Source organism: Tachypleus tridentatus, chromosome 2 (genome assembly GCF_004210375.1).
Source record: "Tachypleus tridentatus isolate NWPU-2018 chromosome 2, ASM421037v1, whole genome shotgun sequence".
Classification (NCBI taxonomy): domain Eukaryota; kingdom Metazoa; phylum Arthropoda; class Merostomata; order Xiphosura; family Limulidae; genus Tachypleus; species Tachypleus tridentatus.
The window spans coordinates 60,577,706-60,605,289 of record NC_134826.1 but is presented as its reverse complement, the minus strand read 5'-3'; the positions used below and the strand labels follow the sequence as shown (position 1 = coordinate 60,605,289).

Here is a 27,584-nt window from a genome sequence, read left to right as displayed (position 1 = left end):
TTTACAATAATATTTTAAAAGTTACGAAAATAAGTAAATTTCTATTGATTGAAGGAAAAAGGTAGCAGTTATCAAATATTATTTTTGATTGTTTCACTTCAGTGTACGTCAAACTTCAAAAATTATCTCAAAAACAAAAAAACTTTATCAGCAGTTTACATTATGTTGAAAGAAAAGTGTACTTTGAATTTAATTTATCTCGATGAAGACGCCGCCTTTTGGACGTGAGTGGTAAAATACCCAGATAACTGGCGTGGACACTTTTAATGCAGTAATTGCACTCGAAAGCAATACTAGTATTTTCTCGTTTCCTAAGACAGCCTAGTGTTGTAAATATTTATTAGGATGAATGAAAAAGTCGGATTATTGAATCATCAAGACAGTAATGAACTTAAATATGGAACCAACAACCATCCACCAACAGAACATAATTCTAGGTAAGAAAATCAATAACTTTATGTATGTTTGAAAAACGGTGGGGTGAGGTTACAATACATTACGAGTGGACCGCTGGGACAGCGGTAAATCTTCCGATTTACAATGCTAATATCAGAGTTTCAATTCCACTCGGTGGTCACCGTAAATAGCCCCGATGTGGCTTTGTTATAACAAATCAAACATAGATACGTACAATACATTACACACCAACCAGGGCAGACGTTTACTTGCCTCAGTTTCTACTATGTTATAATTATAGTGTGAACAAATGTAGAAACTAGTGGTTATAAGAGAAAATTACACATAAAAAAAAAGGTTTAAGCTGCAATGCAAAGGGAAGTGAAAAGAGTAAAGTTTGTTTGTTTTTGAATTTCGCGCAAAACTCCACGAGGGCTATCTGCGCTAGCCGTCCCTAATTTCGCAGTGTATGACTAGAGGGAAGGCAGCTAGTCATCACCACCCATCGCCAACTCTTGGGCTACTCTTTTACCAACGAATAGTGGGATTGACCGTCACATTATAACGCTCCCACGGGTGAAAGGGCGAGCATGTTTGAGATATCCGAGATTCGAACCTGCGAACCTCAGACTATCAGTCGAACGCCTTTACCCACCTGGCCATGCCAGGCCTAGAGTGAATAATAAATAAAGTAAGGTAATGGATATGGAAAACTTATAGAGCAGAGGTCTGTATTGGGTCAATAGCTTTGAAAAGTTTAATATATTGTTATGTCAGTGACAGTCATATAATTCTTAATAACAGAATATGAATTTAAATGTGTGTTTATTTACATACAACAAACAAGATAAGTCAGTCACCAAATACATTTAACAACAAAAAAATTAACAGTTTTTGATTGATTTTGTAACCCATAGTTTATTTTAAAATTCTCTATAACCATGACTCTTTCTCCTCTTTCAATATCTTTGTTTCTTCTCATATAACCAAGATATTTAAACTGAGCAATTATTGTTCCCTTACGGATTGTAAAGTTGAAGCTAACTTTTGGCGGGTCAGAAAATTGTATTCTCAAGACGGTTGGTATGGGTTTTAAAACTTCAGGTTAACCTGAAGATGACCTAAGAAGGTTTTTCTGTACTTTATTTTAATTAAAGTTTTCATACCCATATTAGCCGTCTTTAGAATACATTTTTTCTTCAAGTGAGTTTCTTGTCATCACGAAAGGTCAGAAAATTATTGTCTTGGGTCATAGATTGCCGACCACTAATGTAAAGGGTAACTGAATAGGTAGTGTTTGTGAGGTGACCTAAACGCTGAACAACCCCGATTTGAAGTGTGATGTGCTATTTACTTACGGAAATGCCGTCACATGTTTAGTTTAAGGTAACGAGCGTATGATCATAATTACTTATATATTGTTAAAATTCCTGTTACTATATAATATCTAAAACAATAGAATGAGAACTCTGAAATTTTGTAATTTCATAAATATGTTACACATTAAAACATAAACACATCAACTCTTAACTTATATACAAAATTTACAAAACTATACAATGTAAATTTATGTAGTTGTATAAATATACACTATAACAAAAGAAAGACAGTAAGAAACCGTTTCATCATTTTGCCTACTTAATTAATAACTATACAAACATCATTTTTAGTATTCATCAGTTAGTTAATCTTTGATGTTTTACTTCTATATGATAGAAGAGAAACCTTTCCCCTAAATATCTTTGAAACTTGAGGGGTTTATTTCCATGTGTTAATATTTTGGTGTGAAAACACTAGATACCTTTAAAACTATTCTTTTAAATTTACAAAAAATGTTTGTGAATACAAATCATTCGTGGTGACGAGAAACTCTCTTGAAAGTAAAAATGTATCTCAGGATGGCTTATATTGGTATTAACACTTTTATTGATAAGCAGCGAACAACGTTTGGACCTTCCTAGGTCATCTTCAGGTTAAGAAAAGAAAGGGTTTACAACTGACCATTGCCGGACGCGTCTTAGGTACGAGAGTGTAAACGGGTACCAGATTGTTGGGACGTTGCAGTTGGATGTTAGGTTATTAATTAGTAAAGGTATAAAGGTGTTCCTTTGTATTGGTTTACTTTTGGTTTTAGTTGTTGTATAAGTAGGGCTTCTTTGATTTTACGTTTGTTTATATTTGTTTCCTTGCTTAGTAGCTGGGAGTTTTCTATGGTTATGTCGTGTTTATTGGATTTGTAATGTTCAAAAACGTGTGAAGGTATTTTGTGTGTGTGTTCTCTGAATCTAGTTTCCGTTTTTCTGCTCGTTTCGCCAATATAGAAGTCGTGGCAGTTGTTGCATTGTATTTTATAAATTATGTTGGCATTGTGTTTGTCAATGTAGTTTTTACATAATATGGACTCTAGTTTTGTACCTGGTTTTTGAATAAATTTGATGTTTACTGGAATGTTGTGTTTTCTTCTAAGTTTTTTTTTTCAAATGTTGGTTATTTTTTCGCTGATGTCGGGAATATATGGTATGCAGCAGAGTTAGATTTTGTTGTTTCTTGTATCTAGGGATTTATTATTGTTTGTTTGTTGTTGATTTCGGTGCGTGCGTATAATTTTTTCCACGGTTTTTGGAGGAAATTTGTTGATGTTGATGAAGTGATGTTTTATTTTGTTAATTTCATCGTTAATTTTATCAGGTAAGCATAGTGTTGTGGATGTGTTTATTTGGTGTTGATTTCGGTGCGTGCGTATAATTTTTTCCACGGTTTTTGGAGGAAATTTGTTGATGTTGATGAAGTGATGTTTTATTTTGTTAATTTCATTGTTAATTTTATCAGGTGAGCATAGTGTTGTGGATGTGTTTATTTGGTTTCTTAATATGTTGAGTTCTTATTTTGTGTCATGTGCTGAGTCCCAGGAAATGCATAATCCAATATGAGTGATTGTTCTGTAGACTTCTGTTTTGAATTGTGTATCGGTTCTAGTGATCTTGAGGTTAAGAAATGCTATTTGGTTAGTTTTTTTCCCCTTTTCACAGGTGAACTTAATGTTGGGGTGTAGAGAGTGATTGAAAAATTAAGTGTGTGTTTTGTACATGTGAATCCAGCATTTATATCATCAACATACCTGTATCAGTATAGTGGTGGGTGTAAGACTGAATTGATTGCTTGAGATTCAACCTGTGCCATACAAATGTTGGCTAGAACTGATGACACGTGATTCCCCATACTTAGGCTATTTATTGAACATAAAGTAAGTTTTGGTGGTAGTGAATTCCATAAGGGTTGCTAATCGGTTTCTGGGGATGTGAAATACTTCAAAACAGAATCTTAAACAACTTTTTTCAGATAATTGTCACCAAAACCATCAACATAATTTCACAGAAAAAAAAAGAGTAAAGAATAATTTCACACAAAAATACATTAATTCTATAAACAACCCGAAACAAAAAACAACATCAAAATTCTAAAACAGATAAAGGCAATGCTATAGTTGTAATGACGACAAGTGAATACATTCAAAAAATGAACATCATATCAGATACAAACAAATTTAAACCAGTACACACAAATCCAACAAAAACACATGAAAAGCAATTCAACAAAATGCTGGTACAAATGAAAAAACCAACATAATCTCAGAAAACCTTTATTCTTAACTACGCAGGACCGACTCGGGTACACCATAACTATACGGCACCCCAAACCTCACGAACCCGATTGTCCACTACCACCCATAATGTCGACCTATGAATTATTTAACTACAACCTCGGTAAATATATAGTGTGGATGTTTTCAAAATATGTAACATCAACCAGCTCTTTTTTCAAATACTCTTAACTTTAAATATATTATTGATCAACTAAATCATAAAGCTGTATCTCAGGATGACTGGCGTGGGTATTAATACTCAGTGGGCTTCCCAAAATGCTATCAGTATGAAGTATAGATGGTAAATTATAATAATGTAAATGCCAAGGTACATTTCAGAAAGGTGTGCTATTTCGAATTGCGTTTTCAGTGCAGTTTTCATTGGATGTCAAGCAACAACGACGATTGTGTTCTCCATATTTTACGAATATATGTAGGTAACAATATTGGAGGGCTGAGGGGGGCTTGGCTCATTTGGGGGGCTTAATCCCCTTTTGGCGCCGCCACTGTTAATACTTTTACCAAAATAAAACAGAGAACAACGTTTTGTCCTTCTTAGGCCATCTTCAGGTTAACAAAGATGACTTAAGAAAGTCTGAAAGTTGTTCTGCGTTATATTTTGATAAAAGTGTTAATACCCATACCAGTCGTCCTGAGATACATTTTTACTTCAAGTGGTTTTCTCGTCATTACGAATAATTCATAAAGTCTTAATGGTCACTTTTGATGTAATCTCCCTCTTCACAGAAGTCTCAATTACTGAAATCTGCAAGATAGGTTTAGAAATTTATATACGAATAATTCATAAAGTCTTAATGGTCACTTTTGATGTAATCTCCCTCTTCACAGAAGTCTCAATTACTGAAATCTGCAAGATAGGTTTAGAAATTTATATCCAAGACACTAATCCATTGGTACACATCCCCAGTAACCAATTACCAACCCTTAAGTAATTCACTTCCATTAAATATGAGGAATTACATGTTACTAGTTCTAACCAACATTTCCATGACACGGATTGAATCTCAAGCGATCAATTCAACTTTACATCCACCACTATTCTGGTACAGGTATGTTGACGATACAGGTGCTGGATTCACATCTATAGAACACACACGTAGTTTTTTTTAATCACGTTAACTATATACACTCTGACATTAAGTTCACCTGTGAACAGGAAAAAAAAACTAACCAAATAGTATTTCTCAACCTCAAGATCACAAAAACCGATACACAATTCAAAACAGAAATTCACAGAAAAATCACTCATACTGGACTATAAATTCCCTGGGACTCAGCACATGAGACAAAATAAAATCTCAACATATTAAGAAACCAAATAAACACAGCCATAAAATTATGCTCACCCGATAAAATTAACAAAATAAGACAACACTTCATCAACATCAACTAATTTCCTCAAAAAAACATGGAAAAAATTATACGCACACATCTAGACTAACGACAAACATACAACAATAAATCCCAAGACACAACAAACTACAAAACCTAACTCTGCTGCATACCATACGTTTTCGACATTAACGAAAAAATAACTAACATTTGAAAAAAAACTTAGAAAAAAAACACAACATTCAAATAAACACCAACTTTATTCAAAAGCCAAGTACAAAACTAAAGTTCATATTATCTAAAAACTACACTGACAAACACAACACCAACATAGTTTATAAAATACAATGCAACAACTGCTACGACGTCTATATTGGAGAATTGGTTTGTTTGCTTGGAATTTCGCACAAAGCTATTCGAGGGCTATCTGCACAGTTGTCTATAATTTAGCAGTGTAAGACTAGAGGGAAGATAGCTACTTATCACCACCCACCGCCAACTCTTGGGCTACTCTTTTACCAACGAATAGAGGGATTGACTCTCACTTATAACGCCCCCTCGGCTGAAATAGCGAGCCTGTTTGGTGTGACGGGGATTCGAACCGCGACCCTTAGATTACGAGTTGAGTGTTTTAACCACCGGGCTATGCCAGGCCCACTATATTGGAGAAACAAGCAGTAAAATGGAAACTAGATTCAAAGAACACACACAAAAACACCTTCATACATTTTTGAACACTACAAATCGAATAAATGCAATATAACCGTAAAAACCACCCAAATACTACGTGGGGAAATAAATATAAACAAACACAATATGAAAAAAGCTCTACTTATACAACAACTAAAACTGAATTTAAACCAATATAAAGGAATCTCTGTATACTTATACTAATTAATAACCTAACATCTAACTGTATTGCCCTCTATAATCCCGTATACATTTACACTCTCGTACTTAAGGTGTGTCCGACAATGTTAACCCGAAGTGGCGTAAGAAGGTTTGAACGTACTATATTTTCGTAAAAGTGTTAATACTCATACAGGCACTATGAGATACAATTTACTGATGTTTAGAGACAATCTGCACATTTTGTCATATCAGTCGCCTATTAAAATACCTTTTACTCAGAAAAAAATTCTGAAATAAAACCTGTAGTCAATCTTTTAAAAAATTAAATACTGCTTAAAGGTTTTTATTAAGTTGAATAAGTTGTGGTTAGTGACAAAACTGTGTTGACTGTATTACCCCCCCAAAAAAAAAGCATTGTAAGAGTATTCTAAAATGAAGATGACACTATTGTGATTGATGTCAGTTAAATAATTAAATAACTATACTTTGGGAGGATGTAAGGTTAATCTCTCAAGATGATAGGATGGTTTTTAATGAAATAAGAACCAGTATTAGAAAGTAGGAGGAAGATAAAGAATAAGTGCAAGATGAAACTTATCTAATAATTTATAACAACTCTTTGTGGTTAGGTGGCAGAAAAATAAAGATTAGGTTATATAGATTTTTAAGAGCTAGGGAAAAATTTATCTGTAGTCTGAATATACTACTACATAAAACATTATCAGGATCATTCGGACAAGTTACATTTTACCATAAACAGCAAAATTCTGGAAAGGAATTTTGTCATATTTTATTCACTTTCACTGAATTTGTTACTTTTAAACTTTGACATGTTTAATGTGGTGGATAGGGTGTACTTGGATGCTCAAGATATCTTTTGATAAAGTATCTCTTCATAGACTTAGGAAGGCTGAATCTGTTCAGCCCAGAGATGAACTCACTAAGTAGTTGTGAGTTGGTAGAAGATGGAAGTTTATTGGGAGTAAGGCAAAATCACAGTGAAATAATGTTACAAATGTTATGCCCTAGGCTTTAATGCTAGGTCTTTTAATGATTATATTTTCATTAGTGAAATTAATAACCAGGATGATACTATTGAGTATTTCATATTGTACTAAAGATGCTGAGAGATTTGGATTATCTGGCAGATGCTTTTTAACTTTAATAGAAGTAAAATTATTGATAGTGCTCACCATAGGATTAAGTATTATTACAGATTTAATTGAAATTTAGATTAAGTTGATGAATAAACCAATTTGGGTATAGTTGTAAAAAAATCCATAAAACCTTTTAGATGAGTTAGCTCATAATAAGTAAAATAGGGTTTTAAGTTATATATTGATTACTTTTTGTAAGAAGCTCATCAGTTCATTATATAAACTGTTGTTCAGATCTTATTTGGTCACTGTGTTTAAATAAGGATGATGAATTATTGTAGAGAGTTTGGAGAAGAGATTTATTTATGTCTTAGAGGAGTGTTGAAACTGGTGTTTTTTAACTTAAGAACTAGATTATTTTGCTTAAGAGGCATTAGGGGTGAATTCAGAATTATTATAGATCTGCAGTCATTAAATCCAGATGATATTTTAAAATTCAGGGTGGCCCGTAAGTTCATACCTTTCCATATGTTATTATAAACAATGTTAGAATACTAATGATGAGTTGAAGGTAGCTGTTACCACAGCATTTGGAACAATAACCCCTGCTATGTTGAGGAAAATGTCTCGCAGAACATGGCATCACATAATATTATGCAGCGAGAATGAGGGACAGTACACAGATACACTGGATACGTAAGATATATGGATGGGTAGGGACTTACGGGCCACCCTGCATTTGTAGGAAGAAGACTAGGGGAAGCAAATTTAAGAGGTGAAAAACGCATTCACAGTCTTAGTGAAGGCTGTGTTACTTTTATTTTAACCCAGCAGTTGCTGCCAGTTGGCCGACATCAGTGCTTTTTAATTAGGGTGCAGTGGAATTCTTCTAGGGGTGCTGTAAGTTTTTATTAAATTATTATTATCTCTATGATCCCATCTTCCAGGCTATGCCACTGTTATGTAGACAATAAAATATTAGGTGTGTAATAGAAATTGTAGAGTACATGTAGTGGTGTACTGAGTAAGAAAAATGTAAAAAAGTTGAGAAATATTGGTCAATATAATGTCTTAAGATGTGTTAGAAGTTATAACAACAAAGCAGCTTTAAAGGAGATTGGATAACCATTTAAGATGTCAGGGATGGATATAAGAAAATCTGATTTCTTTGTGTAGTTTGGAGATAGATGATGGTCAAACATAGAAACCCCAGATGATAAATAAGTCTCTTTTCTGACTTGGAAAGGAAATTGAATAAGAAATGTTTTCTTTATGTAGCTTTTAATTGGATAGAAGTAACCTGTGGGATAGCCTAGAAGAGTCAAATGGCTACTGAGTATCATATGGAAGTGATAAATTTCTATGTCTTGATTTGTGTAATGCTAACTTATCTACGATCTGTTTAACTACATTTTCTGATATTTTGTTTATGTGCTCTCAGTTTATGGGGTAAATTGGACTTTGGGTTAAAACTAACTCATATTTATGACAGTTTTAACAAGGGTTGTTCCTGTATGGGGCATTTTGTTCTGTTGTGGTAGGTGTATGTGTGGTGGCCGTTGAGCTTGTTCGTGTGGGTGTTTCAACATCAGCTGACTTTACTGAGCTCCTTAATCTTGTTTGTTTTTACCTTGTGCTCAGATTTGCTATTTAGTTAAGCTTTTTGAAATTCATATATTTTTGTTTGGTTTCTTTTTCACATTTCTAGAAAGTTTATTATATTGTTTCCTTCACTTTCTTTAGTTCATTACTAATTCTTTGTCCTTGCCAGATATTAACTTGACCTTGGCTTTATGGTGCCACTTTGTTTAGTGACTCTAAAGGGTCTTTCTGCAGTTTTCACAGTTTCTTTGTGTTGTCTCTGTTATGTATGAGAGTGTACAGTAGTGCCTTATTGTATGTTCTTATGTTACATACTTTATCTGTCTTATTTGTATGCCTTTCTCTTTCTTCAGCAAGCAGCAATATTAAATTTGTTTGTGCTTTATAATTATACAGCATAGTTGTGGATTTAAGTACCAGTATTTACTGTATAGATAGATCACATCTCATTCACTTAATATCAGAAGGGTCTTTTTTAGGTTCAATAATTATCCATACTTCTTTAAGTGAATAGCAATAAAGGCATTTGTTTGTCCCAAGTTTTTGTACATTTACTCAGGAATATGATATCATATCTAACCAATCCATTTACCAATGGATGATATGGTGGGTTATTTTCATTATGCCCAGCAATTTGTAGATTTCATTCAATAGCTTTGATGTAAATTTACTTCCTTTGTTCAATAATAAATATTGTTGTATTCCACTGTTTTTCTACCACCTGATTTACAAAATATTTAACAATTTTTTATGCATATAACAACCCAAACAAACTATTCTTGTTTCCAACAGAACTAGTGACAATTTTCATTATGATGATTTCAAATAGTGCTATTAACATTAGCATACTTTTTGATGGTGCATTTTGCAGAAAGGAGCTAGTCTTTCATTTTTAATATTCTAAACAAGCTTCACATAATAATCTTTATATTTTACTCACTTTACCTAATATATACCTATTTGCTTATTGTGTTATTAGCTAAGTGTGCTGCAAAGAGATTCGCATCATAAACACTTAACTTTTTAGGTTTTAGGGACAATTATCATAGAATTAGTTCCTTTTAACTTGTGTTGTTAGTTTTTCTATTTCTGTTTTTTAATTCTCATTTATTCTGTTTTTTTACAGGCTTACGACAAGTTCAGGTCTCTTAAAGTAATTATAGATTATTTTTATCAGAAAATTGTTGTAATTTGTAACTGCTTTAGTATATTTACATTTAGAACAATATGTTATACGTTTTTAGTTCAGTTTACTTGCATTTAATTCATTTTTTTGGTATCTCTAAATTAAGAAATGTTAAGTATTTTATGTAAATTACAAACCTTTTCATTTTGAAGTTCAGTCTTATTATTATTAACATTCACATAATTCACATATAATTAAACATTCAATAATTTTGGAACTTGTAGCAGAATTAATTTGATAAAATTCTGACAACTGTGAAGTTAGTTATTATGTAACGTATTTAAAAGTGTATTATATAGATAATGAATGTGTCCTGTTAAACTGAATACTGCAGAATGAATAATGAGAATGGTGATATGTACTACTCTATGGTTGGCCACGAAGAGGAGGTGGGAGACGTTCTTAATGGTCAGTTTGAATCAGCATCAGGACAAACTTCTAAAAGTAGCACTACCAATGGAAGAAAAGTTCAGATTGCCATTGAGAGACAAATGTTGAATCAGCAAGATGTGGAGGAAAAATTTTCTACGGGTGAAATTTATAAACCACAGTTAGTTAGAAAAGTAGGTATATTGTAATAGTCAAACTAACAAATGTTATGTGACTATATCAAATATTTTTACATTAATGGATTGTCTAAATTAAAATTGATGATTATAAATATTTATGTAGGTAACTAGTGATGTCTTTTATCTATGTAGATTGAGAAAAATCATATAACAACAACAAAAAAGTACATGCAACTTTATTTATCTGTTAAGTCATTGCTGTGTACCTTTAATGAAATTTATTGTGAAGGTTGTCAATTGGTAATTATTTTGTTACCCCTATGTGTACCATTTGATGTCAACTTGCACAATTTTTTACAGATTGTCATTCAACATGGTTTTACATATTTGATGTTAGTTATCAATTATCCATTTTACTCGATATTACTGACTTAGTGACAGTTAAAGGCAAAGTAAATACCTAGTAAAATTTTCAGCAATTCTGATAAACTATACATATGTATTTTAGATGTCATAGAGATCATGCCACTACAATATGCAAACGTATACAATAGACGAAGGTATTTTTATTCTTCATACAAATATCACTTTGTACTCCAGCTTGTCAGAGTCTGAATTAGGTTAATATTTTCAATTCACAGTTCTATCATCTGTACAAACATCTTTATAACACATCTGTGTAAAATAGACCTGTACATTTAACTGAAAGCTTGTCAAATTTCACGTACATACATGTGGTAAATTCAGAACTTCAGTTAACACTCCTTTTCCAGTTCTGGTTTCATCAGACCAAACTTGTGTACTTTCAATTAATGTACAGGGTGGCCCATAAGCCCCTACCCATCCATATGTTGTGTCTAAACAACGTTATAATACTAATGATGAGTTGAAGGCAGCTGTTACCATGACATTTGGAACAATAACCCCTGCTATGTTGAGGAAAATGTCTCACAGAACATGGCGCTGCATAATATTATGCAGCGAGAATGATATATGGATGGGTAGGGACTTACGGACCACCCTGTGTTAAAACTTAATTAAAAAGATATTAATTGGTTATTCTGTTAATTGATCTAAAGGTCACTAATTGGTTGTTATATTAATTCATATGTCTAAAACTAGATTAATTACAATTATATTAAGTGGTTATTCTGGTCTAAAGATCATTAACTTGTTTCATTAGTTCATATGTTTAAAGATAGATTAATTACAAAAACGTTAACAGGTTATTATGTTAATTGAATTAAAGGTCAATAAAGGTAAATAACTAGTTATTATATTAATTGATCTAAAGATTATTAACTAATTGTTACATTAGTTCATATGTCTAAACTTAATTACAAAGATATTAATTGATCTAAAGAACATTAACTTGTTGTGACATTAGTTTATATGTCTAAACATAGATTAATTATAAAGATATTAATTGGTCTAAAGAACATTAACTTGTTACATTAGTTCATATGTCTGAACCTAGACCAATTACAAATATATTAATTGGTTATTCTCTTAATTGGTCTAAAGTACATTAACTTTTCTATGTCTAAACATAGATTAACTACAAATATATTAACTGGTTATTTGTGTTAATTGATTTAAAAAATAATATCACTCATAGTCATAAGTATACAAAACTTGAATGTTCTGTTAAGTGATCTACATGTAACTTTGATTAAATTTACTGTAAAGGTCAGTTACTGGCTATTTTTTTAATGAGTCTATGCAAATCAGACTTAACAAGAAAGGTAAATAACTGGTTGCTTCATTAATGGGAGTGTTTAACTTGAGATTTGATTTGTCATTCAGATAACTCATTTATTTCTATTAATTTACACAAGTAGCAGGTCAGGACTTCATATTACTATTAATAAATGCTTTATCATAAATATTAATAAATCTGTAAAAATGGAACCAGGAAAATGAAACAAAGAAAAAACCTAATTCCAAGAGAAATAAGTGAAAACAAAAAAAAATCCAGCAAAACATTTCAACATCAATAACAATATTGATTGACAAACAGGAATAATTATATTTTTTAATAACTATCTTGAGAGACTCCTCCCTTAGTGAAGCTTCCAGCAGGATATTTATTTACAGAGTAGGTCCAGGATGATCAATTTACATTCTTCTGCTACATTAATAGTATCAATATGTCACTACCAGGGAAGCTGGTGTCAGTTTCATTACATACACATATATATTTACACAAAATATATACAAATCATTATGTAGATGGTAAGAGATGCATTTTAATGCAACTAAAAATTCACAATTAAACTAAAGAATAAATGAAGATAAACACAACCATAATATTAAAAAAAGAAATTTACTTAAACTTAGAAATTTAAACTTAATTTTAATGACATGTATGCTTCATTTTCACAAGTTTAAAATTAAAAGATACACTGCCACTAAATAACTGATTTTTTTAATTTATTTTTTAATCTGAAGAGCTGTTAAAATTACCACAAATTCTCAAGTGAGTGTCACTGTTACCTTCTTCCAAGATTCTGGCAATGTTGCTAACAGTTTCTACTTTGTCTGTGGTCACCAGAGGCTTGTTCACTGCTGAAAATGTTACAGCCATAGTGCATCATGTCATGAGTTGTTTGGTATCTTCCTTGCCTCATTTTCTCTTTCTTCTGTTTGAAGTGTATTTTCTTCCTTCATAACGAGACCGTGAGGATGACGACATTGATCAACTTTTTCCACAAAGTTATCTTGACCTGTTAAGGACAGTATTTTTCATCAAAATCTTTTTTTGCATCTGATTTCTCAGGTTTGTTCCATCCTTTCAATTTCTCCTCTGTCCTCTCCATTCTTAACTATATAATTCTTATGCTGAGGATCATGTTTTTTTCCTCCCTTTCTAGATACTCGTGTCTATGTTACCATATTCTTGGATTAACTTCATTCTTATTTTCAAATGTCTCACCCTCTTCAACTCCAGAATTCTTTCACCATGGTTAATGACCATTCTCTTTTTTTGTTCTTGAATTTTCAATCCCTGGGCAGCTGACTCTTATCTCCAATGACAGTCTTGTGCTTACTTTTCTTACCCACCTCCTTATTTATCTTTCTTATCTGAAGTCCGACACTGTGATCCCAGTAGTTTATTTGGGTATTCACAGTTGGTAATTTTGAATAACTTGGCCATAGTTTTGTTTTCTGCCTTGTCCCTGCTTACTTAGTTCCTCTGTTGTTTCTTAATGCTCTTTACCTTCCATTTTCTACATTCTTACCGATAAGACCTCTGTCTGGCTCTTTTTCTGCATCTCAGATTCTTTAGGGATGTCTTGGACACTCAGGCCAAGGCTACCCACCATTCTTTTCTGGTTTCTTATCTCTCACAATCTATTGAGTCCATTTGGCCATTCTTACTCCTCAGTCTCATGAATCATTCAGTTTTTACTTTTTATCCATGTCTCATCCATATACTGCTTTGTGTCTCTCCCCCTCTTCTACCCTTCGGTGTGGATTCCTGTACGTGGTGAGGGGACCTCCCAGGGAAGGTTCTGTTCTGTCTGGTTACCTTCTCTGGGATCTAAACATCCACCCTCGTGTTTGCCGCGCATAGCGACCCTTGAAGGGGAGGAGAGGATCCTGGTGTTTGAGAGGCCCAACCCTAACACACCTCTTTGGCCTTGAATTTCTGTAGATGGGCAGCCTTTGGGTGGCCCCCTTTGGGTCAATCGGCTGGTCCACTTGGGCCAGAGTCAACCAAGCACCAGTGTTGGAAGTTCTCAATGGGTGTTGTGGACATTGTTTGGGTATAGTGCTCACAAAACCCTGGCATTGTTGTATTGTCCTTGCATGACATTGTAGTGAGTCCCCTGTGGGTGGGGTCAGTGGGTACCAAAATTTTTCTTTTTCCCTATGGATCCTCCTTCAAAAAATTTAAATAAAATAGTGAAAAAACAGTCAATAGGTAAATGACCACGTCTTGAAGACTCTGAGCAGCAATCTTCAACATCTGTAACACACATACCTCATTTTCTTATATTACATTCTCTTTCACACAAACCTTCAGGGCAAATGTCCCCCTTTGTTATTCAGAAGGGACGAGAGGGTCTTGCTGGCTCTCCAAAGTCAGTAAAGAAGCTTCGATGTGGAGACATATTAGTTGAAACATCCACAACCCAACACAGTGAACTCCTCTTGAATTCAACGGCAATTGGGGATATACCTATTGAGGTTACCCCTCATGCTACCTTGAATTTATCATGAGGAGTTATTGTTGAGAGGGATTTGAAGAATGTTCCTGAGTCAGAGAACTTCATCTTTGCAAATTGAGATGCGCCTCACTGCCAACAAATACCCTTGTTTTGACACTTACATCATCACGTGCACCTGCCATTATCAAGGCAGGTTATCTAATTTGCAGGGTACAGCCGTACATTCCAAACCCTCTCCGATGTTTCCAATGTCAGAGGTTCGGCCACTCAAAGACATCATGTCATGGCTCCCTGACATGTACTCGTTGTGGTGGCAAGGACCACAATGCCTATGAATGTGACATGGACCCACATTGCATCAACTGCAATGGTTCTCACCTTTCCTACTTTCATTCTTGCCCAAATTGGTTGGAGGAAAAAGAGGTGCAGCGTTTGAAAATGACTCACAGCATTAGTTATCCTGAGGCTCAGAAATTGCTGCCCGCCACTCCATCTCGGACATATGCTGCTGCACTTCATTCCACAACTACAATGGGAATGCAGACAGATCTCTCTGTGCTTCGAAGAGAATCTTTTTCAAAACGAATCAAAAGTCTTTTGACCTCCATGGTTAAAAAGGTTGATGAATCGACTTCTACACTCATCTCTGTACCTTTGATACATTCCAACGAACCTCAAGATCCACATCCTTCAGTTTCAAATACAGGCATTTCTTCTGATACATCTTTTTCTCCCATCCCAAGAGGCAAAACAATCATTCGTTCACGTCCTCAGTCACTGGAATCCCCTTCCAATAACATAGGCCTGCCCAATCGACCAAGGGCAGGATCCATGGAGGTTGATAGACCTCCTCCGACTCAGGACAGTAAGGAAAAAAGACGTGGTCATAAACAGAAGGGTTCTCCACCAAATTCACCTGCACGTAAATAAAAATGGCCACCTTGACACAATGGAACTGTCGAGGTTTACGTTCTAATGTGGATAATATTAAAACACTGATTGCTTCCTACCATCCTGTATGCCCTTTCTTACAAGAAACATTTCTAAAACCTGCTGATACAACCACCATTCGGCAGTTTTCTCTGTACAGAAATGACAGGCTGTGTGATGGACAAGTATATGGAGGGGTGGCACTATTGGTTGATCAGCATGTGCCCACCCTGTCTTTGTCACTCAACACACCCTTGGAGATCGTAGCCATCCGTGTTTACTTGGGTCATACCATCACTGTTTGTTCTCTCTACCTGTCCCCTGGAGAGACATATGATCAATCAGACCTTGATGCTCTCGTTGAACAGTTGCAATCTCTCTTTCTACTCCTAGGGGACTTTAAGGGACATCATCTCCTCTGGGGAAGTGCTGTTATTGATGGGAGGGGACGTCTGTAGAGCGTATGCTCTCTGATCACAACCTTTTTCTTTTCAATACTGGTTCTTCCACTTATTTTCATGCACTTAGTCAGTCCTTTACTGCTATTGATCTCTCAGTTTGCTCCCCTTCATTATTCTTCCATTTTTCATGGAGGGTTGACAATAATACACAAGGCAGTGATCATTTTCCTATACTTTTTAGAGAGACTGGCCGTGGTCGATGCCACCCGACCCACATGCCCTGGTGGAAGCTGGATCAGGCAGACTGGTCCACTTTCACTGCTCTTGCAGAACTTGATCCTGCCATCATGAATCAGCCATCAATAGATGACTGTGCTGCGGTAACTGGCTGTATTATACAAGCAGCTGCTCAATGTATTCCTTAAACCTCGACACGTTTTCTGCGATATCCTCGTCCATGGTGGAATCCTGCTTGCCACTTAGCATGGAAGGCTCAAAAACGGGCCTGGGATGCTTTTTGTAGATATCCCACACTTTCGAACAGTGTCGCTTTCCAACGGGCCCGAGCACATGCTAGATGGGTAAGACGTCAAAGCCAGAAGGAATCTTGGATTAAGTTCACAACTAGCATATCTTCTACCACCAGTTCCAAGGTCATATGGGACAGGATTCGAAAGGTCAGTGGGCACTACAGTTCTGTCCCCCTCTTGATCTTACTCTCTGATGGTCAGAAGGTGGCTGATGTCCTGAGCATCGCTGATACTCTAGGTGAAAGCTTTTGCCAGGCATTTAGCACTTCTGCTTGTTCCTCCACCCTCTTGGCCATCAAGACTCAGGCAGAGCATTCACCTCTTTTCTTTTGAACTGACTTCTCTTTGACTATAATTGTCCCTTTACACTGGTGGAACTGAAAATGGCCCTTCATTGGTCTGGCAGTACATCTGTTGGACCTGATGATGTACACTATGACATGCTGCACCATCTATCTCCAACTTCTCTTGATGTCGTTCTAATTGTCTTTAACTGGATCTGGCAGGAGAATGTTTTTCCTGGTGCCAGGCTACTGTCCTACCTTTCTCTCTCAGCCTAGGAAGGATCCCAAGATACCTTCAAACTAACGTCCAATTGCTTTGATGAGCAGTCTCTGTAAGACCTTAGAAAGGATGGTTTATGCTCGTCTTGTTTGGTTCCTTGAATCAAACAACCTTCTCTCGCACACCCAGTGTGGGTTCCGACGACAGCACTCCACCACAGACCACCTAATTCAACTTGAAACATCAATCAGAGAAGCCTTTCTCAAACGCCAACATCTTGTATCAATATTCTTTGACATTGAGAAGGTTTATGACACAACATGGAGGTATGGCATTTTGCAAGATCTCCATACATATGGGTTACGTGGCCATTTACCCATGTTTATTAAAATTTTTTTAATGGACAGGAGATTCCAAGTTTGTGTGGGTTCGACACTTTCCCATTCTTTTGTACAAGAACTTGGAGTCCCTCAGGGCTGTATTTTGAGTGTCGCAGATCAGTGTTCTATGTTAAAGGTATATTGTGCTCTTATTCGATCAAAACTCGACTATGGATCAATGGTCTATGGCTCTGCCAGACCCTCGGCCTTATAGATGCTGGACCCCATTCATCACCAAGGACTTCGACTCTGCACTGGGGCTTTCCGCACCTCTCCAGTTCAAAGCTTATACGTTGAATCTCATGAACCTTTTCTGCATCTTTGCCGTTTGCAACTATCTTTACTATATTCGTTGAAACTTCGTTCCTTACCAAAGCATCCCACCTGGGGATATGTTTTCCTTCCTCAGTGGGCTGTACTTTTTCAGAACAGATGATCTGCCATTGCTCCTTTTGGCCTACGCATCCAGGCGCAATTGGATGAATTGGGTCTGTCCTTGGATAACATTGCTGAATCCACAGATCAGCCCATCCCACCATGGCTTATTACAGCCCCCAAATTTCAGTCATCTGAAAAAGGCAGATACTCCAGATTGGAAGTATCGTCTTTTATTTAATGAACATCTTTCAAACAATTATTCTGTTCCAATTTATACAGATGGTTCCAAATCAGTTAATTCAGTGGGCTCTGCCATGGTTTGCTGCGGTTCGGTGGTTGCGCGCAGAATCCCCTCTACAGCTTCTGTGTTCACTGCTGAACTGTATGCCATTTCTCTTGCCCTGGATCATATTGAAGCTGAGCAGTACTTCAACTGCAGTATTTATACTGACTCGCTTAGTTCTCTACTGGCCCTGGAATCGCTACACGTTGGCTCACACCCTGTTCTCACTGATATTTAAAACTGACTGGCCCATTTCTCATTAACTGCTACTTCTATCCAGTTTTTTTGGATACCAGGCCATGTTGGTATTCACGGGAACGAGCTTGCAGACATGGCAAATAAATCTATCTGCTCCGGCACTATCACCACTGTGCCTATTCCATACATGGACTATGGTCCTGTTTTCAAGGCTCGGCTCCGTGCCAGCTGGCAGTCCACTTGGAATGAGCAGCTCGACAAGAAGCTTTTTCAAATAAAATCCTATATTGGGCTTTGGCCATCTAGCTTCCATAAGGTTTGGAAGGAGGAAGTTGTTCTAACTAGACTATGCATTGGTCACAGTTTTTTAACTCATTGTTTTCTTTTATCTGGAACTGTTGCACCAGTGTGTAGTTTGTGTAACATTCAAATCACTGTAAGCCACATTTTACTTTCTTGTCATCATTACGACTCTCAACGACGGCACTATTTTAAACATGTTTTTTCCCAGGGTTTATCTGTAACATTGGACAGTGTTATTGGTGATGGTGACACTGTCCACCTTGACAAAGTTTTTAGTTTTTTAATGGCCATTAATCTTTTTAATCTCATTTAAGTGTTGGATATTTATTCATTACACCTTTTTAATTGTGTTTCCCTTTTCAAAGTTTCAATCTCTCTAGTTCAATTTGAAATTGGAAAATGGCCAGAACATTAAATAACTCGACCACAGGACTGGAAAGGCCACCTTCATGTGACTAACGCTGCTGTTTGAACTACCCATTAGTCGTTCTGGCGAGTTATTATTACAATTTTGCTGCATGTCTTTTAAACTGTTATTACTTTACCCTTTGGTACTGGCCATAATGATACATAACCTGGAACCAGGACTGGAAAGACTGATGGTAGTTCTGGTACTTTCCTGTTAGTCTTCCTGGCGGGTTATGATCATTACCATTCTGCTGCAGGAAGTCCTTTACAACTTTATAGACTGGATGCCAACATCGGTTTTATGCAATTTTCTGTTCTTAATTGCTGTTTTGTTTTAACTTCATTTACTTTTACAAATTTTAGTACATTTACTTTACTTTTACCTTTTTACTGGACATTTGGCTACTCATTATTACGATTTTGCAATGTGTCTTTTAAAACTTCTATTATTTTACACTTTGATAATGGCTGCTATGACACATAACCCGGAACCAGGACTGGAAAGGCCAACTTCAGGTGACTGATGGTGGTTCTTATACTTACCTGTTAGTCTTCCTGGCGGGTTATGATCATTACCTTTTTGCTAGAGAAAGTCCTTTACAACTTCTTTTACTCTGCTTTCTCTCTTAACATTGTAAACTAGGTGTCGACATTGGTTTTGTGCTTTTTCTGTTTTCCAATGATGTTTTGTTTTACCTTCATTTCCTTTTCTGTATTTTACTACATTTAATTTGTTTTTACCTTTTAACCGGATGTTTGGCGCTGATAGCCTAGCTGCTTTGTGCCACAAAACACTAAATCAATCAACCAATCACCCCATCTCCTTCTTGGGTTTTTATCTAGTCAGCTTAGAATCTGTTTCAGTTTGTACATTTTTGAACCCCTTTTGTGGCTGAACAGTGGGTCATTCAAATTCTTACCTTCAACCTTTCATTTTTCATCTAATCTTTCTGTGTTCTCTTTTCCTGTTTTTTTTTTTAACTCTTTCTTCAAGTGCTTAGTGTCTTTTGCATTGCAGGGCCACTGTATCAAATCTTTTTGACACAAGATCTTTTGAGAGGGCTTTTACCCCTCCTTAAAATATTGATGCAAAAATTAATATTTGTTGGATTTAATATATAAATTTTAACTAAAATTATAAAGATATTTTATGATAAATATAAAAAATGTATTAAATAAATATAAAGAAGTAAAAGTTAAGGAGTCTTTGAAAGTTTCTGATAGTCATTTAAACAACTTAGCATTACTCTATACATATGAATACCTTATCGCATATAAAGGCTTGTGTGGAGTCTGAAAACTGGTTGTTGCAGTAGACATAATGGATGGTGGTTGGGAGTTATAGTAATTAGTTTAGATAATTTGGTTGCTTTTTTGATACTCTATGCTGGTGTAGTTTATCTACTGCATAATTAATTAAGTTAAACTAGTGTTTTAGTGCTATAATGGGGGCTGGAGTGCCGACCTCAGGGGGATACTTTTAATTCGTAGAGCATCTTTATTTTTTTTGTTTGTTTGGTGGTGTTTTGTTTATTTAGATGTCATTTATCACAGGTTTGGATTTACTGTTTTTAATGTTGCCCTTCCCTTTGAGTTTGTTTTTGTTTTACTGTTTAAGTATTAATTTTCTATGTTGCACACACAAAATTTTGGTTTGAGGTTAGAGATATGCATTTTTTACATGTTTGTGTGTGTATATGTGCTTGACTTTTGCATTCAAAATTTTCAGGAACTTGCATAGTTTCTTAGAAATGTTATCTTGGTAACAGGGCAAATGGTAGGACAAAAACAAAGCATTAATTTATTGGATAACAAACTACATTGACTGAATATGGAAAATGAAGTTTGAAATCTTGCTAGTTTTAATTAAAAAGGGAAGTAATAAGAATATTTCACAAGGAGTTGAACCCTCAGTAAGTTGTGGCATATTATGGCATTAACTATGAAATAAGAGAAATAGTAACATTTATAATATGCTTATTTTTAGGTAGCACGAAATATGATGAAGTCTTGCGCATGTTCCATGTTTTGTCTTGTGTCATTTTTTCAACGACGGTTACCAATTCTTCAGTGGCTACCAAACTATCCTTTGCAGAAATATCTCTTAAGTGACCTTATTACAGCATTTACAGTCCTGATTTTGCATATCCCTCAAGGTTAGAAAATTATTTAACTTTATATGTGCATTGTGTTTGCAAGAGAGATTTGTTTGTTAAAACAGTGTATGTCAAAGAAATAAATACAGGAAAAATGTTTGCCATGGTCTGTTAATCTTTGCTCAGAATAATACACTCAATATTTTTAGATGTCATTATGTATTTATCTGTACTAACTTTTATTTAGTATATTTTTGCAGTAGTTTTCACTGATGTCAAGTTATTCTTGGTTATTTGGCACAAGTTAGAATACAAGGTATGTTCTACTTAAAGATAACAAAGAAATTTATTCCTTTTAACCAGCTGATTTAACTAATATTCACTGATAGATCTGTGTTCACAGCACAGAGTTTTGTCTACGTTTTAACTTTCAGTGTTTATTTCAGTGTTACAAGCACAGAACTTGAAGTTTACAAAACTGAACTAAATAACTGACAAACCCAATTAAATAATAACTTCTATTTTAGACTAAGTACAACTTACCTAGAGAATTAAGAATCAGTTCATTATTTATTCTAACCTTACTCATATTCTTAGTTTTAACTAAGACTGGCAAAATTTCCAGACATTATGCCATACATTCAATATATGATGTCAAATCTCCATGTGGCAAAACAACAATACAGGCATCTAAATTAGAAATGTAGCACAGCAGTATTTAAGTGTGAAATGTTTAGATGTTTAAAGTTTTCTTTGCAGTGCTTGGTTTACTTTAATGATCTGATCTCAATACAAGCCCAACATGGCCAGGTGGTTAGGGTGCTCGACTCGCAATCTGAGGATTGAAGGTTCAAATCCCCATCACAGTGAACATGCTTGTCCTTTCAACCATGAGGACATTATAATTTAATGGCTAATCCAATTATTCTTTGGTAAAAGAGTAGCCGAAGAGTTGGCTGTGGGTGGTGATGACTAGTTGCCATCTCTCTAGTCTTACACTGATAAATTATGGATAGCTATCACAGATAGCCTTTGTGTAGCTTTGTGTGAAATTCATAGCAACCAAAAAACTGATACATATGCTTATAAAAATACAAGTTTTAAGACTTCATAATTTTTCATTATGAATTAATTTTGATATTTTTGATAACATTTCTTCAATAATTTGATAAGGAACATTTTTTTTTAATATCAGTACACCTTACAATATTATGTGTATATTTTTTACAGGTTTCTTCTGACATCAGATTATGCAAGATGATTGTAAACTATTTTATTGTGTTTTACCTGCTCATTATAGTAATGACCAACCTGTTAGAATAAATGCTACTTGATGTAAGTGCTACTAGAATATTTTGTTGTGTGAAGATCCAAAATATATCACACTTTATGTTTGAATGAATATTTATTTTTTTAAAGTGGGAAGAAAAAGAGTTTACATTTATGAATGATATTTCAGGAATGGCATATGGCTTGTTAGCAGCTGTAGATCCAATCAATGGCCTGTATACATCGTTCTTTCCTGTTATTGTATATTGCATAATGGGTACTTCTCAACATATATCCATTGGTACGTTTCTGCAAATTGTAATTTGTTTTTGCTATTATACCTTACTATATTGTTAAATGATTGTTTTTATGTTTGATTGAAATTGAGTCTCATCTTTTTAAATCAATGAAGGGCAAGAAAAGTATAAAAATATTGAAAAAATAACTACATAATCTGCCCTTTAACAGTGAAATTTAATGTATGTTAAGAATCTGGTAAATCTTTCTTAGAAGTATGGGTATACAAATGATGATTCACTGTAAAAGTGATGTAATAATTTTCACGTGACAGTGTAAGGAACATCTGCAAGATATGTGAGGTTATGTGTAAGCCTTAAATTATATGCATAGTTTTGGGTAGTCAGATTAATATGAAAAGATGTAAACATACTTGTGGCAAAATCCAAAATTAAATATAACAATTTTTTTTCCTATTAAGATTATTGTGGTACTTTCAAGTACAGTTGATTTCTGCAAAAAGTGTTTGGTTACTAAAATAGTTTCACTTTATAACAGCAGGATCAGCAGGATAGCTTGTGAAGTAATATGATGTTCTCTGAAATTGAGTTTCTGAGACTGCACACAAATGTAGAAAAAATGTTAAAATTTACAATCACAATCTAAATTATGATGAAAGACCGTTCCTTTATAGTAAAGCTACCTCTCTAAAACCTCAAGGAACTTGAGATGTTTATTAAGAATTAGCTAACTTTACTTTATTAACTTTATGAGAGTATGCAGTCATTTGTTTGTAAACCCTTTTCCACCATTCACTCACAAAGTTATTCATTTTAGGTAGCACATATCCTACACAACTGTTTACAAAATAATTCATCAGGGTGTTACACTTTTAAAGAAGCACATAATAGGGCCAATATGAAGCACATTCCACTTTCAATACAAGTGAAAGAGTTAGCTCTGAGTTTTAATCCTTTGGGATGTCAAGTAAAGTACTATTTAAAAATAAAAATTGTTTCTGGTGATCATCTTCACAAGTTTTTCTATGAATGTAGATAAGTGTCAGAGAAAGGTGTTAAAAGAAAGTGTCATAAGGAGGTTGGAATCAGTAAGTACTTGATAAAATAGTGGAACATTATACATGAGAGAGATGTAGCTTTTGTTAGGAAGCTTATCCTAAAAAACTGGACCTAGGGTATTCAAAGAACATTATAACATGTTATATCTACATCATAGTTATTGGTAGATTCAAATGATTAACCAAAAATGTACTTTGTGCATATTTTGTAGTCAAGGTTGTCATTCTGTATAATGTGAATTATGGTTTATACAGATACAAGTTAATTGATTATGAAATATAATCACAAAGCATGCTTTACTCTCATCAAGGAAGATTCAAACTACAGTGAATATTGTTTCTTTAATATATAGTTAATACTTTTAATTAATGTGAGCTGGTCAACATTTATGTTGTTCTAATTTGTGATTATAAAGTACTGATGAAAATAGAAAGGTTATGTGTAAGCTAATAGTTTATTATAATAGATGATTGATATTAATTGGCAAAAGTTTCATGATGACAAGTGACCCAAGTAAATGTATATAGTAGAGTTGGCTGATATGAGAATTACAAACATTTATTTGAGAACACAAAAGTAACTACATTAATAGTACTAACAATAAATAGGAAATCTAGTCTATCAGTTGATTCACTACCTGTTAACAAGTCCTTCCAGTTGCAGGAGATTCTACCTCTGAACAACAGCAAGTCAAACAAACAGTATTAGGTTTTTTGTAGTGGTGGCATAAATATTATATGGCATTTTTAGTCATGACAGTGAATTTAAATTATATTAGCTTTGGATTAATAGCATCTGCATCATATTAATATAGGATTTCTATCAGTAGGTTAAACATCAGTGTTTAATATTAAAAAGGGTATGAATCAGTAAGTTTAGTGTCAGTGCTTCATATTAACATAGGATTTGAATCAGTAAGCTTAACTTCAGTGTTTAATATTAATATGGGATTTGAATCAGTGAGTTTAACTTCTGTGCTTTGTATTAATATGGAATTTGAATTAATTGCTTTAGCACCAGTGCTACTTGTTTTTGAAATCCTATATTAACACAAGCTCACTGTGGTGTCTAAAAACGCAATTCAAGTCACCACACATATAAAAGTTTATTATTCTTTTAGGTACATAATTCATTAGTGTATTTTAAAGATTCATCGAGTAAAATAAGAAGTGCCTTAAACATGACAGGTACTTGCTGTTGTTAAAAGTGCAAGTACAAGGAGTGTTTTGCTAAGTGCTGCATTGAGTGAGCAATATTTTCTCCAATATCATTCAGTGCTGTGACTTATCAAAAATTAAAGTTTAAGATTTGAAGATCTTTTTAAATGAAGAGATTGCCACTTCTGTTTTCACTGATATTACTAGTTGTTTCTGTTATATTGTTTTTTCAAATGTCAGCCAGCTTTTCTTTAAAGGTGAAATACTGTGTTGTGCTCAGTGACCTTGAATTAATAATTTTGCAATTAGTTTTTTAATGTCATTTTCTGTGTAGTTTTATTCTTTCTGGACCTTAAGAAAAGTAAAAAAATAAATGTGTCAGTTGTCACATTTTTTAGTGACTTGTATGATTTATCATACTTGGTTGATCAAATACCCCTAGTGGCTGAGTTGTAAATATGAGGCTGATTGTTCTTAGTTTCATTACACACAGTAATTATAGCACAGATAGTCCACTGTGTTGCTTCATGCCAAACAAAAACAAAGCAGTTGAACAAAAATTGAATTTGTTTACCAATACATGCTTGGTTGAAAGTGGAGTTTATAAATCTTGGTAAATCAAATTAATGCAGAAAAATGCTGTAAAAATGGACATAATTATTTTAAATTTGATCTCTTCAGATGACATTTGTTATACAAACTTTCTCATGATGTTAGGTGCATTAGATAACAATCTTTGTCAACACTAACATAAGCAAAATATTTTTAAGATTACTAAATGAGTCACTAACACCAGTTTTGGTTTGCATGTAGTACATACAAATAACATTGTGAGTACATGTTTAGGTACAATGGCTGTCATCAGTTTGATGGCTGGTAATGCAGCAGAAAGCTTGGTGGCAGATAACAAACAGAATGGTCCCCTTTCAGCCCTAGGAGAGACAGCTAGAAATCTTAGTTTCAATGGAAGTGAGAACTTGTTTTACTCTGCAGATCAGTCCTGGTCTCCAACTAACTTGGAAGTAGTTGTTTCTCTTTGTTTTGTGACTGGGTTTTTCAGGTATGATTAATCTTTGTCTCGGTATAGTTTATTGTCAGTGATGTCGAGAAACCCACTTGTTGAGAAATTTATATGCAAAAACGGCTCGTTTGGGTTGAGAAAATATTTTTTAGTGACTGTAAAATATTTTCTCAACCCAAACGAGCCGTTTTTGCATATAGTTTATTGTGTTTTAACTAGTTTACTGTGCTACAAAACTAGATAGAAGTAAATTAACATTGTTTGGTTCTTTGTCAGTTATTGTGAAACTGAAAGACTTGGTTGTTTTATGATGCAGAAGTAATACAACTATATAGTGATGCGATGTCTCACTACTCAAACTAAGTTGTATTTTGATTATATTTGTTAGTTTACATATTTTCAATATTCTAACTTCACCTTTGAATATATATGGGTGTGTTTGTGTTTGGGGATGTGTGTGTGTGTTTATATTAGTCATTATGTTTAAATAAATAATCTTTATTTACTAATGTGCTTCTTGTTGATCCTGAGGAGTGTAAAAAAAAACAACTTAAGTTTCAAAATGAATGGTGTTGTGGTGCTGGAATTATCAAAGATACTGGAAAAAATAAAATAAAAAACAGTTGTTAACAAATTTATGTGTAACTGTACATGAAGTGTTTTCAAAATCTATTAATTTCTGAACTGGTAACCAAAAAATTGCATAGTAAATTAATACTTTCATACAAAGTTAATTATTTTAGCCACATCTTTACTGACCGTAGGCTTAAATACTGCATTGGCAAATAGTTTTGTTTTGATGAAGGATAAATTTAAGAATATTTTAGTCAGCCTCTTTCCCTTTTTTTGCAACTTGGCTGTGTTTTTTAGTACAATGAAACCAGTTATTAATTCAGATTTTCAAGGGAAGTGACAAATTAGCCTCATGAGAGGTGACAAATTAACATTATATGCACAACTGGGAGTCAAAATGCATAAGCCATGGCCTTCTACAGAGTGCTATTGAACTTGATATTATCTATTTTCTTTCAGAGTTATCAGCTATTCATTTTACCATATTTTGGTGATTTAGCAACAGTTCATGACAGAGGAGAGTAAATACTGGATAAAAGATACAGGAATACTGAAGAAATCTGTAGATGTGTATTTCAGATGTTCTAGAGACTGTGCAAATGCACTATGCAAACTGTACAATGGATAAAAGTATTTTTATTCTACACGAGTCCCCCAGTGGCACAGCAGTATGTTTGTTGACTCACACTACTATAAACTGGATTTCGATACCTCTGGTAGGAAGAGCACAAACAGCCCACTGTTTAGCTTTTGTGCTTGATTCCAAACAAACAGAATACTTCACATGAACATTGCTTTATGCTTTGGCTTGTCAGATTTTAAGTCAGACTGATTTCATTACTTCAGGTATGACATTTCTTGTAGATAAACATGTGATGATGAGAAACCCACTTGAAGTAAATATGTATCTCAAGATGGCTGGTATGAGTATTAAAACTTTAATTAAAATAAAGTGCAGAACAATGTTTTGATCTTTTTAGGTCATCTTCAGGTCAACAAAGATGTTAACCAGGTGTCTTTAGAA

General features: G+C 34.3%; 1 protein-coding gene across 7 annotated transcripts; it reads left to right on the top strand.

Annotated features, from left to right (window-relative positions):
- The first annotated feature begins 266 nt into the window (after positions 1-266).
- Positions 267-26,068, top strand: LOC143243937 (solute carrier family 26 member 6-like). 7 transcript variants are annotated; one of them, XM_076487767.1, is made up of 6 exons: positions 267-437; positions 10,070-10,096; positions 10,464-10,696; positions 21,120-21,284; positions 22,684-22,794; positions 25,813-26,068. In XM_076487767.1, exons 1-6 carry the CDS (start codon positions 346-348, stop codon positions 26,034-26,036), a joined length of 852 nt encoding a protein of 283 aa, XP_076343882.1. In that variant the 5' UTR covers positions 267-345; the 3' UTR covers positions 26,037-26,068. The 7 variants fall into 7 exon arrangements, with proteins under 7 accessions (XP_076343882.1, XP_076343883.1, XP_076343885.1 ...); XM_076487769.1 differs by lacking the exon at positions 267-437 and adding an exon at positions 6,365-6,392; XM_076487771.1 differs by lacking the exon at positions 267-437 and adding an exon at positions 6,399-8,241.
- Positions 26,069-27,584: the final 1,516 nt, after the last annotated feature.

Excerpts from the sequence above, each read along its gene's own strand:
- LOC143243937 (XM_076487767.1), top strand. The coding sequence starts at position 346 with ATGAATGAAAAAGTCGGATTATTGAATCATCAAGACAGTAATGAACTT. Across the intron at positions 10,697-21,119 it reads ACAGTTAGTTAGAAAAGTAG|CACGAAATATGATGAAGTCT; the intron begins GTATATTGTAAT and ends ATTTTTAGGTAG. Across the intron at positions 22,795-25,812 it reads TTCTCAACATATATCCATTG|GTACAATGGCTGTCATCAGT; the intron begins GTACGTTTCTGC and ends GTACATGTTTAG.